Below are 16,056 nucleotides of genomic sequence, written 5' to 3' on the forward strand. Positions count from 1 at the left end.
CAGGGCCCCCGCACTCTCCCTGTCCCCTCCTCCCCATTCCACATTACCTGGGCGGGGGGCTCTGTCCTCCTGCTGTGCCGGCCCAGCTCCCCGAGCTGTTCAGCTGCTCTTCTGGCAGCCAGGCTCTGGAGCCACTCCTGGATGCTGCCCGGTGCAGCACAGGAGCTACCTGGAGGGTGCCTGACTGTGGCAGCTGCAAGCCGCCCGCCCCCCCCAGACTCAGCTTCTGGTGACAGTGGCCGAGCAAGCCGGTGCCCCCTGCCCTCCCTGGCATGCTCCTGACCCCAGAAGCTGAGCCTGGGCAGGGAGAGGGCTGTTGCTGTTGCCACTCCCTGCCTTGCCCCGGCTCAGCTTCTGGGGATGGGAGCCAACTCTGAGCATGCCGGGGAGAGCTCCAGTTTGCTTGGCCACTATCCCTTAGAAGCTGAGCCCAGGGCAGCCGCTGCGCTGCACCGGGCAGTGTGGCTGGAAGAGGTAGGGTGATCAGACAGCAAATGTGAAAAATTGGGACGGGGTGGGGGGTAGTAGGAGCCTATACAAGAAAAAGACCCAAAAATCGGGACAGTCCCTATAAAATCGGGATATCTGGTCACCCTAGGAAGAAGAGAGGCTCTTCCCTTCCGGCTCTGGCCCCGCCCCTTCCTCTTCCCATCTGGGTTAAGTGCCCTGAGCAAGCTTCTGGGGAGGGCAGGTGGTCAACCCTTCCCGTGCCCCTGCCCTCGGCATCGCCTCTTTGGGCGGGATTGGGTGTGCAAAAAAAGTGGTAATTTTGTGGGAAACCACAACATCTCTCATCAGTTTGTCATAAATAGATTTTCAGCAATGTAAAGCAAGTTTTTCTTTTTTTTTTAATAATGTTTTTAATACTTAAATTATAGTGAGGGATAGAAAGATTACATGTCTATTATAACAGGAGTTGAAGTATTTTTTTACATGGTTTAAGCAAGATTTGTTTTATTCTTTTCTTGGTAAAAGTTGATTCTGAATTCCGTTTATAATATATTAAACAACCTGTTTTTTTGGTTTTAGTTTTTAGTAGCATGGGGAAATTTGTCTCTCTTGCAGGATTTGTGGGATCTAAGGTTTTGCAGGTGGGAGCGGGATAAAAATGCAAGAAACGATGCAGGAGCAGGTGGGAGTGGGTATTGTGGAGCAGGATAAAAAAATAGTCCCACAAAGGGCTCTACAAGGGAGCATCTACTCTTTCCAGTCTGCTGTCCTGCAGCCCGCCTAGATATCTGAGTGGCTGATTGGGAGTTAGCGGTGTTCCAGACAGTGTTAGCTGCCTCTTCATGCCCTTTGAAGCTGCAGCCATGTGTAGTTGCTGGACTCTGCGGTCCTCCAAGCCACACTGAGGAGAATGGTCACGCCCAAGGAGCCTAATAGTAGAGCTGCACAAATAATTGATTATTCTGTCCAAACCCAAATGGAATTTTTTTGTTTTTTCTTGCTGAAATGAAGAAAAAATTCATTTTGGGTCAAATGAAACATTTTGTTTGACCCAAAACAACTCTTTTGGTGCTTTGTTTCAGGTTGTTTTCAAGTGGCTTTCACTTCTTAGCTAACTTTTGAAAACAAATGCCATTTCAAAAATGAAGTCAAAACATTTCCTTTTGAAATGGCTAAAACAAACTTTCAACTTTTTTGAATGTTTTTTTCCAGCTGAAACTGTTCACAGAAAAATGCAGGGTTTTGGGGGGGGAGGGGGTTGTGTGAATTTACTTTTTGCTGAATCTTTTTTTGCCCAGGTTTACCCAGTGGAGTGCACAGAATCATATTTTGAACATCTGCACCATTTAGTGGGAGTGGTGTCTCATTTTGGCTTCTTGAATAGATGAAGTTTATTTTGTAGGCAGAGTTTGGAATACCACTACTTTTTACCCTTCAGTTAGATCCCCTTCATGTACATGAGTATCCATATCCTTGTGGCTGTGAGTAATGCAGAGACTTTGTTACAGAGGAGGTGTGTTACACTGCTGTTGCATGGCTAACAGATCCAGAACACAGTCCTTTAATTGTTGTCAAATTACAAAGGAGGATGCTTAACTGTAAAATCATTAATTTTTGGGTAGATTAAATGCAAGCAACTGAGGCATGAGAGAAAATATTATGTAACCAGGATATGAGAGGCTATTTCATAACAATAGAGCAGGGCTGGCCTTATGTTTTGTGGAGCCCAAAGATGCTGGAAGGAGGTAAAATCAGACCATAAATTGTGTCTCCCTCTGAACCTGCTGTCAATAATGGTGTTACTTCCTTTGTAATGTACTTTGAGATCTCTGGATGAAAAGCACTATATAAGAACGTGGTGGTGGTAGTACTGTGTGTTGTTCTTTTAATTAATTATACTGTTTCTTCCCCCACCTTATGCCACTTCTGGAATTTAAAATAGAACTGTGCATTGCAAGGCTTGCCCTGGAGGCTGGGCTCCAAACAGCTCTTTGTTTTGCTTGTTTTTTTGGCCAGCCTTTAAGCTGAGAAGGTGCTTATGTCCCTGTGAAGGATGAATCTGGCTGGTAGGTCAATTCAATAACATGTTAAAATGGGGTCAGTGAGTCACTTTTCACTATTTTTGGTGTGTGGCTTGTTCTCCTATTTCTGCTGTATACAGTGTATTGATGCTAGTTGAAGTATTTTTCATTCTGTCTTATTATAATGTCACTTTTGGAGAAAGGAAAAGCAGTCTACAAATAGGAGAGCATTTTGGAACATCTCCATCTGGGAAAGGAAATACAGAATTCCTAAGTTCACATTTCCTTTGGAGATATGAATCAGTATTCATCACTTTGAACAAATGCACTGTGTAACCGAATATAAATCTTAGACATGTCTTGTATCTGATTGTCAGCTGTAGAAGAATAGCCTCATGTTAAATAAGATACCACATTTTAGTTGCTTTCCTTTGAATATGAAAATATCAACAGTTATGCATGTTGGTGTCACTGATTTCTGTAGAACAACATGGAATATTTAAAAAAATTGGAAGCATGTGGGGAAAACCTCATAGTAGGTCTTCCAGATGAGAAGAATAACTGCACTTAACTATAAGGTGTGGGTGGATTTAGCTGTTGAAATTCATTGGTTTGAACTAGCTAAATCTTCATGATTCACCTTTTCAAAAATTAGGAGCTAGAAGTTAAAATGCCAAGAGAAGACCTTATGGGTCTTCATGGAAAATGTTGCTACATAATATAAATAATCTACTTTATGGTATAAAATAATACACCCTGATGAACAAAAGCAATGATTTATCAGGAGACTTTAACATGGCAGAAGAATCAATAATACAGAATGTTCAGTTTAGCCTGCTATTAAAAGAAAACCAACCACCTCCCCCCACAAAAAACACAACAAAATCTTTGTTATAAACAAATTAAAGCTGCAAGGATGTTTCAGTGGTATCCGGCTAATACCTCAGACCAATATTACGTGTTCTTTACAAAAATTCTACACATTTAAAATATAGGCACAGAAGTAAAATTAACTTGTTACTAGACGATTATTGGAAATGGTACTTAGTACTCTCATAATGATTTGTTATTTTGACCATTGCATATGCTAAGGGGCAAACATATATTTAGGCAAGCAGTGTAAGTTCGGTAGAGTGAGAATTGCATGAAATTATTTCAGTACTTAAGTGCTCTGCTGGATCAGGGCCTTCACTGTTAAGTTCCAGACTTTCTAATGTTTGAGTGTGAGAGTGTTGCTCAACCTCATATACACTGCAAAGATGTGATAGAGCCAGGAACAGTACCCAGCTCTCTTGTGTTCTATTCCAGTGCCTTAGCCACAAGAGAACATCCCTGTCCTTCTTGCAACCCTCTGCCTCATTCACTGTCCATCTTGTGCACTGACTGAAGTAGGAGTCCAGTAGACCAGAAAGCATGTGATTGTGTAATTAGACAAACCCATACACATAATGGGGCTGAATTAAGGTTTTGTGTGCTTGACTTTGGAATCTTAATGTTTTTTAAACATATGTTTTTGAATAACTAATATTTAAACCAAAATGAATTCAAGTTATGAACCCAGAATCTTTACATGAGTTACACAGACTTCTACCACTGAGTTAATGGAGTACCTGGTAGTAGTAGGAGGCTATTATCCTCTAGGTAAACCAGTCACAAGAAGATGTGACACACTATACCAGTGGTTTAAACAACTATTTGCTAGTCAGTACATAAGAACAGCCATACTGGGTCAGACAAAAGGCCCATCTAGCCCAGTATCCTGTCTTCTGAAAGTGGCCAGTACCAGTGCCTGGAGGGAATGAACAGAGCATATAATCATCAAGTGATGCATTCCCTGTCACCCATTCCCAGCTTCTGGCACCCTCCCTCCTTATCCTGGCTAATAGCCATTGATGGACCTATCCTCCATGAATTTATCTAGTTCTTTTTTGAACCCTGTTATAGTCTTGGCCTTCACAACATCCTCTGGCAAGGAGTTCCACAGGTTAACTGTGTATTGTGCAAAAAAATACTTCCTTTTGTTTGTTTTAAACCTGTTAATTTCATTTGGTGACCCTAGTGGAACACTGGGAGTCAGGATTCCTGGGTTCTATTCCTGGCTGCAGAGATGATGGTAGTATAATGGTTACAGATATTGCTGCCAAACAAATAAGTTTGGCAATTCCATTCTGAAAGACAGTATAACTGTGAATGAGAACTGGGTCTGCTATGCTACAGATAGGATTCAATTTCCAGTTCTGGAACTTCTCAGCTATACCATCTGTTAAATGGGGGAAAGATACTTGCCTGTCTTCTAATTTAGAAAGAAGACACTTGGCTCAATGATACGGCCATGAAGTTTATTAATACCAGTAAGCGGAAGAGCTAAGACTAGAACTCATTGTTTCTTCCTAGTCCCCAACCCCACTGTCTAAAGATTACTAAAGAACCAAAGAGCTTGCATAGCCGGTTTAGTATTTTATTCTATAACAAACTGCAAATAAATGCTATAAAATAAGTGAGCAATAGTAAAGCTATTTCTCTGTCCCTGCCCACACTCACTATGTTAATAATAATAATGATGATGATACATAGAGGCTCTGGCATAGGTGCTGGAACTAGGAGTACAGCCACACCCTCTGGCTTGAAGTAGTATAACCCAAATACATGGTTTCCACCTTTAGCACCCCCACTGTAAAAAATTGTGCCAGCACCACCGGGCTCTGGAAGACACACTGGCAATTTTAGTTCCTTTTGGAATAATGGTGGATTCATATTTTACAATCTAGCACTATGTGCAAAGCTCTTCCAGCAGATTTCTTGTTTTCTTCAGAGTATCATGATGTCAAGTAATTTTATAAAACAAAATGCTTCGTTATTTTTGCATATCTATTTTTCTCTGCATGTAATACGATACCTTGGAGGTGCTTGCCCTGGTTGATTAAAATTAGATGTCCTAAATGTCAGTTCAAATGATTGCTGCCATCTCATTTTAATAAGAACATGTTGCTCAAAGCTGTTAATTACATATCTGTATTATTATAAACTACTAAAAAGCAAAAGTTTATTGGGATTTGTACATACATTGTTTAAAAACTTCATACATATTCATATCATATTTATTATGCCAGTTGTAGTCAGTCAATGATTAAATGGTTCAAAGCAGTAAAATTTTGTCACTAATGTGATTGATTATATTGAAAATAACCTTCCTAGCAATTATTACGATGATGAAAGTTTATAGTCACTGAAGTACTGAAAGGAAAGTGTTCTTTTAAAAAAAAAATTCAAGAAAAAATAAGCATTACAATCCATAAACAATTATTCAAAAATAAAACAAATTTTTAAATAGTGCACTTGAGTTTCTATAGCTTTTTTCCCATCTTTGATTAATTTTAGCTATATTGTAACACGAGTAAAAGGTTTCTCACTGATTCAGATAATTAGTACATGATTTTTTGCAGTTCTGAGGACTGTCTGATAAAATATGTACAAAGAGATATAAATGTTCCATTGATCTTACTGGGAGCTTTGCCTACACCAGGGCTGCAACTTCAAGCCCATAATTTCATCTTCATCATCCTCATCATCAGTCATTTTGACCAATCAACTTTACCTTTTATGGTCTACAACAAAATTTCTGACTTCAATAGGACCAGGAATTGGCCTGTATAACCCTCAGGCCACGAATGCCACCTACTAGTGTTTCTTGTAGCTCTCAAAGAGGAATTTGCAAGGTTGCCTCTGCCCTGGATTTCTTCCCTGATTCCATGAAATTACTAGTGGTGGTCTTTTTTTAGTACCGTCCCCCACCACACACTGGATTATGGTGGACCTACTCCACCTTGTTCATTTGCCCCAGTCATCCTGGAGAGCCCAGTTTCAGCAAGTTCCTTTGCCCTTGTCCTCATGGGAAAGAAGGGGCATCATTGGTGGTAGCTGAGTAGTTCTACTATGCGAATTCTAGAAAGGACTTTATTGTTTAGTGCCTCAAAGTTTAACTAGTACTACAAATATTTTAAACCAAATGCTTCTCTATATGCTGTTCTATACACAGAAGAAGAAAAAAAAAAACCCACCTTCACTCAGTAGTTGAGCAGCCTACATTTACTTTTTTACAAATCAATAGATGATGTACAATACCTCTCTCTCTCTTTTTCTAACTCACCTTCTACAATATCATGCCCCAATCCTGGAAACACATACATAGGTGCTTAGCTCTAAGCATGTCAGTAGTTCCATTACACTCCTGCTTGTAGTGAAGAATATACACAAGTGCTCCATTGGACCAGGTCCCTAACTATTTTAAGAAGTTCTGATAAGTGTCAGAGATCCTGTCATTATAACTTACCGCCTCCTGCCAGCAATATATTTAGTTTCACATAGACCTCTTCCATCTCTAATTTCTATTAGGTAGTCTAGTCCACCTCTGCCAACAGAAGTTTGTTACCAAAAGTATATTTGCCAGTATTCTGTCCTGTATGTAGTGGGTTTTTTTTAATGTCTTACATAGTGGAATTACCCTTTTTCCTCGGGAAATGAATGCATGTTACTGTCAGGAAATTATTTCCAATATTCATTCTATATTTTCCTTTTATTAAATGTATACCCTTGTTTCTGGTTATACCCTGTTGTACAAACCAAAATCATTCTCTTCCTCCTTAGGCTCACATCTTGAAATTCTCAGAGTTATTTGTAAATGTTACTTAATCACCCTGTACTGATGTAGTTCTTCATGCACTGTCTTAGTTCTAGTAAAATTACCTTTACTTACCTTCTAGTCTGAAGATGGTAAAATGAGGTCTGCAATGAAAAGCGCCCAGTGCATTTCCTGCGCAGTTCATCCAAAGACCCTGGAAAACCCAAGTTGCAGTGATAACTGATGTTGCTCTGCTAGTTACTTTCCACTCATTTGATGCAGTGGCAGCAATAACAGCTCCTATTCCACCAAAACAAAATATAAAAGCTAAAATCTGTATCCCTAACATGCTTCTTGACTTTCACTGTATGCTGGACAATTAGCACTGTCACTGTGTGGTATGCGGAGAGTACTTCAGTCATCTGGGTAAGCAATAGGTACAACACAAGCAAATTACACTTGAACAAGTGTTGCAGAAAGTTAATATGGGGACAAGACATTTTTCATGCTTGCTTGACTTAAAGACCCAGGCACCATAGACATTCAGAAAGAAACAAGTATGATTTTTTTTCTTTTAGATAATTAGTGATAGATGCTACAAATCAATAAATTAATTTTAATTTTAAAAATGAACTTAATTTTTTCATATTTTGTCTCACTTCTGGTATTCCAGTTAATGCTTAATTTTTAGTTAATTGGAAACTTAACAACCCTAGAAAAAAGTGCAGAGTCCAAATTGTTCAGCATCCATTAGCAGATGTAGCAAAATACTTTTAAAGGGATCAAATATTGTTTGAAAAATACATTTTAAAAGAGTCTGAAATAAATTCACTTGTCAGCAATAGTTGAACTGGTAGCTCTGTCTTTAAGACTGTAAAGTCTTAGGGACAGGCACTGTGTTTGCACCTTTGTATTTTGGAAGATAAAAAATCTGTAGACAGAATTAAACTCTGAGAATGGATTCCTTCTTGACTTATGAATAGATTCATCTGCCAGATTCCAAGTACAAATGGAAAGTATTTATTAATATACCTACTTTTAAAGAGATGACAGACAGCATTGCCATTGAACACTAAAATGACATCCTGTACCAGGTTGTTCTAACAATGAGGATGAGTAAATTTAGACAGGAAGAATCCAATTCCTCCTCACTGTCAGATAATACATAAATAGGCTATGTGCCATAAGATAAGTATACCTTTAAAAAGTATGCATATTCTTCTCCATTAGAATGCTAATAGAATAGAGGTCAGAAATATGTCATCACTGAATAGATTCCCCAGGGATAAATATTTTATGTTACTGGTCTACCTAGGCCATACAAAATTATTAGGTTTTCCCCTTTTCTTAGGGACTATATTGATCCATGCAGGGGCTTGAGAGAACCAGTGAAGATGTATCTTCAGGACCTAAGAGGTCTTTTTTCCCCAAAGCAACAAGCTATTCTACATTAATGATTGTCCATTCTTTAGTGAAGTAGTCAGTATAGACGCTGAAGGCACAGGTGCTGCCTCACTAGTTTCCATACTTATCTAACTACTCAGTTATTATAAGTAAGAGATGTTGCATTTACTGTTTATAACTAAGCTGAACGACTAGAAATGCCCTACTACCAGAGCCCAGTCCTGTAGGTGGGGGGAGGGATAGCTCAGTGGTTTCAGCATTAGCCTGCTAAACCCCAGGGTGTGAGTTCAGCCCTGGAAGGGGCCACCTAGGGATCTGGGGCAAAATCAGTACTTGGTCCTGCTAGTGAAGGCAGGGGGCTGGACTCACTGACCTTTCAGGGTCCCTTCCAGCTCTATGAGATAGGTATATCTCCATAAACTATTGGTGGCCTACTGGGTAAGGCACTCACCTAGGACATAGCTATAGGTATCTACATGGAGAACAAATATTTAATAATGTGCTCTTCAATCTAGCAGAGAGAGGTATAGCACAATTCACTGGCTAGAAGCTGAAGCTAGACAAATTCAGACTGGAAATAAGATTTTTAACAGTGAGGATACTTAACCATTAGAACAATTTACCAAGGGTTGTGGTGGATTCTCCATCACTGACCATTTTTAAATCAAGACTGGATGTTTTTCTAAAAGATCTGCTCTAGTTCAAACAAGAATTATTTTGGGGAAGTCCTATGACCTGTCTTATACAGGAGGTCAGAGCAGGAGATCACAATGGCCCCTTCTGGCCTTGGAATCTATGAATGTAGATCACCCAAATTCAAATCCCTGCCTGCCTGATTTGGAGCAGTCACTTTTATCCACATCTTTCACCTCCCAATCAGTGCCCTAACCCACTAGACTAGTGAGTGTTTTGGGGGTAGGTCTCTCTCAATCTCTCCCACATCCCATGTGAATACCCCAACCACTGGACTAGAGTCATTTTTTCTCTCTCTCTCTCTGGCCTAATGAATATTTAATTATTTATATCAAGTAGAACAGCTCCAACAGGAGAAAGAGACTGCCTACCCTACAATACCCAGTAGCCTGGTGGTGTGGGCACTCACCTGGGTGGTGGGAGATGTGAATTCAAGTCTCTGCTCTAAAACAGGCAGACCAGGGACTTGAAATCACATCTCCCATCCTTCAGGGGAGTGCCCTGACCACTGGATTATTGGCTATAATTAGGGCTTTCTCTAGCTTTTCATGAGAGGTCTGGGTTTTGCCTGCTAGGGCATGGGCTATCTCAGCAGCTGACCTGGCTTTGGTGCCCAACTCTCAGCCATGAACCTTCTCCTGGAATCCTGAGCAGAGGGAAGCGCCTCCCTTTGGCATGTCAGTCAGGCGCCTAGAGGACCAGACCAGTGGGAGCTAGATACCTAATTACGCTTTTCTCTGTACTTCACTCCTGGCAAATGTAGGAAACTTCCTGCTCAGCTGACTGGCTTCTGAGGACCCTTCCTTGGGTGCCTAACTCTCCCCATGCATCCTGGGTACCTAATTCAGGGCTGTGGATTCTTCTTGGTGGCAGGGTGCCTTGGGGTTAGGTGTTACCGAAATAAATCTTTGTGGATCTAGCCCTTTCTGCTGAGTGCAGTGCTTACTGACTGATGAAATTCACTGCAGGCCTGTACAAGTCTTATGTTCCATTTAAATCTCAAACTGCATTCCAAGGGCTTAAATGGAACTTAACTGGCTCATCAGCTTTGATGCTGATCCTCTATTTAGTGGTCATTTTTACCCTGTTGTAAGTAATTTCACTGAGTTCATGGTAAGAGCCACTGTGTCCTGTATTAAGTGTTTGTGGGAAGTGGTAAGAAATAAACAATCCTATTTTGTGCCTTCATTTCTGTTATCAGATTTGCCCATTACATTTGGATACACTCATTTATTAGGGTTACTTTTGGTGAGTGTGTCTGTAATTCTATCAATGTACTGCTTGTGTCACTTGTGTTTTTATACGGCGCTCTACTTCTGCAGGTTCCCTCCCCATGGAGCTATCCTGCAAGACCTAGGTTCCCCAGGGCTGGGTTCTTCCAGCCCCAGAATCAATCTCCATCTCTCTCTCTCTCTCTCTCTCTCTCTCTCTCACACACACACACACACACACACACACACACACACACACACAGCATGTCAGAGAGGACTGGGTTAATCCGCACTCCCAAGCTGACCCCTTAAATGTCCCTGGACTCAGTAGGTTGGGTCGAGCATTATTTCCAAGCTGTCACCCTCATATGCCCTGGGCACTGCACCAGAATAGAGTACCCCTAAGCAGGCTGGGTCGAGCAGCACTTCAAGCTGCCACCCTCATTTGTCCCAGGTTCAGCACATCCCTATCCCCACTTTCACAATTACAGTTATAATTGTTCTGGTAGTAACCCACTTGATGAGCAAACCCCAGGATTTTGGGGCGCTGCAGGGATCTTTAGTTTAGGTACGAGGAGCGTTGCTGCAGAGCAAATGAGGAAGCCAAAAAAACACTTAGAAGAGAGGAAAGTGATCAGGAACAGTCAGCATGGATTCACCAAGGGCAAGTCATGCCTGACTAACTTAATTGCTTTCTATAACGAGATAACTGGCTCTGTGGATGAGGGGAAAGCAGTGGATGTGTTATTCCTTGACTTTAGCAAAGCTTTTGACATGGTCTCCCACAGTATTCTTGCTGGCTAGTTAAAGAATGGGCTGGATAAATGGAATATAAAGTGGATAGAAAGCTGGCTAGCTCGTCAGGCTCAACAGGCAGTGATCAATGGCTCCATGTCTAGTTGGCAGTCGGTATCCAGTGGAGTGCCCCAAGGGTCGGTCCTGGGGCCAGTTTTGTTCAGTATCTTCATTAATGATCTGGAGAATGGTGTGGACTGCACCCTCAGCAAATTTGCAGATGACACTAAACTGGAAGGAGTGGTAGATACTTTGGAGGGTAGGGATAGGATACAGAGGGACCTAGACAAATTAGAGGATTGGGCCAAAAGAAATCTGATGTTCAACAAGGACAAGTGCAGAGTCCTGCACTTAGGATGGAAGAATCCCATGCACTACTGCAGACTAGGGACCAAAAGGCTAGGCAGCAGTTCTTCAGAAAAGGACCTAGGGGTTATGGTGGACGAAAAGCTGGATCTGAGTCAACAGTGTGCCCTAGTTGCCAAGAAGGCTAACGGCATTTTGGGCTGTATAAGTAGGGGGATAGCCAGCAGATCGAAGGACATGATCATTCCCCTCTATTTGGCATTGGTGAGGTCTCATCTGGAGTACTGTGTCCAGTTTTGGGCTCCACACTACAAGAAGGATATGGAAAAATTGGAAAGAGTCCAACGGAGAGCAACAAAAATGATTAGGGGTCTGGAGCACATGACTTATGAGGAGAGGCTGAGGGATCTGGGATCTGATAGATGCTTTCAACTACCTGAAAGGGGGTTCCAAAGAGGATGGATCTAGACTGTTCTCAGTGATAAGAGATGACAGAGCAAGGAGTAATGCTCTCAAGTTGCAGTGGGAGAGGTTTAGGTTGGATATTAGGAAAAACTTTTTCACTAGGAGGGTGGTGAAGCACTGCAATGGATTACCTAGGGAGGTGGTGCAATCTCCTTCCTTAGAGGTTTTTAAGGTCAGGCTTGACAAAGTCCTGGCTGGGATGATTTAGTTGGAGATTGGTCCTGCTTTATTCTCCTGTGGTCCCTTCCAACCCTGATATTCTATGATTCACCCACGATGGAGAGAGAGAAGCAACCAGCTTAATCATGAAAGTTATTTATTGCAAGGTAATAACCACAGGGGAGCCAAACAAACAAAACAGGTATAATATTAAATCTAACTTAAATTTGATTATAAAAGCCAGGTTTAGAAAACTATAACTGATCACACAAATCAGGGTCAGAAGGCTGTACCTAGAGAGAAAGAGCTGGGTTCTTACCACCCTGTGAAACTTGAATCTATTGGAGTTCCCAGGTGGTGGTGGTAGCTGAGGGTCCGGAGTGCTGGAGACAGGCAGAGCCCCCAGCATGATCAGTCAGGAGAAGATGAAGTCCCAATGGAATTGATGCAAATTTTGGATCCAGGCATCAGAGAACTTACTTGAGCATGGGTAGGGGTTTTTGTGGGGAAACTATGGTTCAAGGGAGAACACTAGATTTGTTTATGGGTAAACTGATGGCTCAAGGGAGTGTACCAAAGTTGTTTTGTTCAGGCTAGACAATAGGAACTGCTCATTCCTGGCTATGAGCAGTGTTCCTTCCAGGGAGCTCACAATGCAATTAGGCAGCTTCAGTATTTTGGATGCCAATAAAGGATTTGTTACTAGAATTGGTCTGATAACTACTGAGCTGGATGTGTGCAGGCGTGAGTTCATTAAATCTGGAGCAGAGATCCCCCATCATGCAGTGCTTCCCTGCTTTTCTGGTCCCAGAGTTCCGTGCGGTTCTTGACTTGGAATCTCTGTTCTCCAGTCTGTATGCTAATGGGGATGCCTCCCTGTCCCATCTCTGATGCAAATGAGGCTATGGGAGTTTCCTTAATCCTGTCACCCTTGTCTGGAGGGGTTTAGATGTGTCTCCCACGGCCTTTTCTTTGCTTTTTGTAAGTCTTTCTTCTGATCGGTTTTGGTTCAAGCAGAGGTGGGGAAGTGCTGGGGGGGGAGGTCTTTTGTGACTCAGACAGGCTGGGTACTACACACTGGTTCCCCAAGAACACAGAGCTGACAGGTAACATTACTGAAGTTAAGCTCTGAGGAAAAAGTTAATCAGTCATTTAAGAAGTTCAAGGCAGAGTTAAAAATTAATCTGTTAACATATTGGAAAATGCTGATGTTTGGCTTCTTTGTAACTGAACAGACATAACTGTTGGACGAGAACTTTGCCCTGATAGCTTATTGCATTTCCAAACAAAAAGGGAAGGAAACATCCCAGCATGGATCCTGATCTGTATTACTCTATTGATCTAAAACTTCAAATAGACAAATCATTAATCACATGAAATATGTAATCATATGGAACTTAATTGAAAATCATGTGAACAACATGAAATACTGCTATTGCTACAGGCATGCTCTTATAAAAGCATACCAATGCCAATTCCTAAAATATACTTGGCAACTGAAGTTGTTTAGCAGAAAGCTATGAAAGTTTATATGGGCAAGTAATAGCCTGACTTTTATATTTTGTATATTGATATAAATTCATCTCTTCAACCTAAAATGAAGAGTTCAATAAAAAAGTACTATTGATTCTGATATTTCTGCTGTAGTAATGTTTGCCAGGGTGGATTAAAACAATTTCCATGCAAAAATGGCTAAATTCAGATAAAACTGACTATTCTGGTGGTCATGTCTATACATGATAAAATCAACTTAACTATATTAGGATTGTTAAAGGAGTACATTAAAAACCCCTGTATAACCAATTACTATTCCCTGGAGTATTATGTTTAATAAAAAAATAAAAACAACCCATATGCATTTTCCCACCATTTGCTGGATACCAATGCTTTTATTGTTACCATCATGACTTTTTTGTTTGTGAAGTGCTCTGTAAATGTATGGCACTAGATAAGCAGGGTGTGCACAAGGTGGGGGTAAGCAGGGGCATGACCCTACATAAACGTTGGGGGCACAGAACTCCTCCCAGCCCCAGGAGCTGCCGGGTAAGGGAAGGACAAGCAACTTCCTGCTGGGCCAGGGTGGGAGGAAGGAAGCGCGAGCTCCTGCTGGGATGGGGCGGGAAAGAGCATGCCCCCCCCCAGGGGTCAAAGTTAAACTTCTGCTCACACCCCAAATTATTATTAGTACCACACAATATTCTGTGTGGCACAGATAATCAGACTGGTAAAGAACAAGCAGGTAATTTTATCTTGAGGGTTATCTTTAGGTTTATTTTTAACTATGCTTGTTCACGTTAGTAAAAAAAGAACTTAAGAAATATCACCAGGCACACTTGAAATGGGCCTGAGAACATACTGATTAAATCAACTCATTGTGCAAAAAAGGTGTTCACTGACTGGGCCAATCATGGAAACCATGACTTATGTACGCATTTAAAAATAGATTATATCTTCATTCTGCTTTGAATTTCTCTTTCGCTTGCATTCATACTCACGTTCTTTTAAACACACAAATAAAATCAAGGACCAAACCAATCTCTCAGATAAGAGTGTTTAAATATACTTGATGTCATGTGGAGTTGGACATGCATGTTTCTTGACAGAATTTAACTTAATTTTTTATATTAAAGTTTTTTTTTAAAATACCACCCAAATTATGCTCTGGGCACAAGCACACAAAAGTGCAACATTATACAATCGTTGTCTAAATAACTGAAACCTCTCAGATGTTCTGGTGGTCTCCAAAACCAGAACTCTCCCACGGATGCCCATCCTTTTCTTTCCTTCACTTTTAGGAAAAGCCTGGGAAGACAATAACTGGACCTTGCAGCATAAAGTGAAATTCAATAAAACCAGACTTGGACCAGGGAAAGCAGAAAATGTATTCCACTGAGGACCCCTCACTGAAAATGCTCCGTGTCCAGCTCCCTCAAGCCAGGGAGCTGTTAGATCAAGGACTTCAGGTTCTTTTAATGGCTGTGGTTATCGTACAGTGAGAAATGACTCTGAGGTGACCCAGGCCTCAAACCATTTAAGGCTTTAAAGTGTAGGATAAAACCAACACCTTAAATTGCCCCTGGAAATGAATCCGAAATGGTGGCAGATTGCGAAGTATAGGCTTCATATGCTATTTATGCAAAACACCCTGTAACAAATGGGCTGGCACATTCTGCATCAGAAAAGGTTGTGAGTAAAGGCAACAGCCCCATGCAGAATGCATTGCAGCAGTCTCATCTCAAGGTGACAAAGGCCAGGAGCACTGGGGCAAGGTCTGTATACAAAAGAAAAATCTTAAACTTTCTCAACATGCAAATTGTGGCCACTGTTCCTACCTGAGCATCCTGAAGTAACTGTGGCTCCAAAACAGGATCTCCAGATTGCAAACCTGATTAACAAAAAGTGGTCAGACTCCCTCAATAGAAGGAGATGACAACTCTGCCTTTTCTTCCTTTTGGTTCCCACAACCTACCAGCCTAATGTGTCTCTTCTGGATTGAGTTGCAATCAGTGCAATCTCACCCAAATCCCAGTCCCTGCTCTTGATGACATTGATCAGTTTAGCCATTCCCTGGATGTGGTGTAATAGACAGAGGCATAAGCAGTAACAATAGTGGGTATGTTGCAGCCCAGGCCCCCTTACTATTCCCAGTTTTGTCTCACACACTAATTGCCCTAATGTCTCTGTAATATTGGTTTCTTTATTCACAATTAAGAAAGAGCTACACCTCATGGATTTTCACTTCTGCTAAATGGTTCTTTTTAGGTGTAAAGCAGCAGCAAAACAGTGAGCATGACTCATCATTTTTATAAACCGATTAAAGAGCTTATTTCTTTTTGTTCTTTCTGCCAGGAAGGATCCTTCCCACAGTTCTGTATCCTCCTGGCACTGTCAGATCTGTGAGCCATCACTTGCTTTCTGGCATTGCCTGAACACT

The 16,056-nt window shown here is 41.3% G+C and overlaps 1 protein-coding gene across 5 annotated transcripts in view; it reads right to left on the bottom strand.

The window, feature by feature from the left end:
- Nucleotides 1-16,056, bottom strand: part of CLDN10 (claudin 10) — a 105,324-nt gene that overhangs the window by 82,704 nt on the left and 6,564 nt on the right. Inside the window, exons 2-3 of one of the 5 annotated variants that reach the window (XM_034758260.1) lie at nt 15,455-15,507; nt 7,225-7,303 (exon numbers count right to left, since the gene is read on the bottom strand). In XM_034758260.1, the coding sequence (XP_034614151.1) occupies nt 7,225-7,303; nt 15,455-15,507 (132 nt within the window). Of the gene's footprint in view, nt 1-7,224; nt 7,517-15,454; nt 15,508-16,056 lie in introns of those variants that run through there. The other 4 variants (XM_034758261.1, XM_034758259.1, XM_034758262.1 and 1 more) reach the window with 4 other exon arrangements.

Source organism: Trachemys scripta, chromosome 1, assembly GCF_013100865.1.
Source record: "Trachemys scripta elegans isolate TJP31775 chromosome 1, CAS_Tse_1.0, whole genome shotgun sequence".
Classification (NCBI taxonomy): domain Eukaryota; kingdom Metazoa; phylum Chordata; order Testudines; family Emydidae; genus Trachemys; species Trachemys scripta.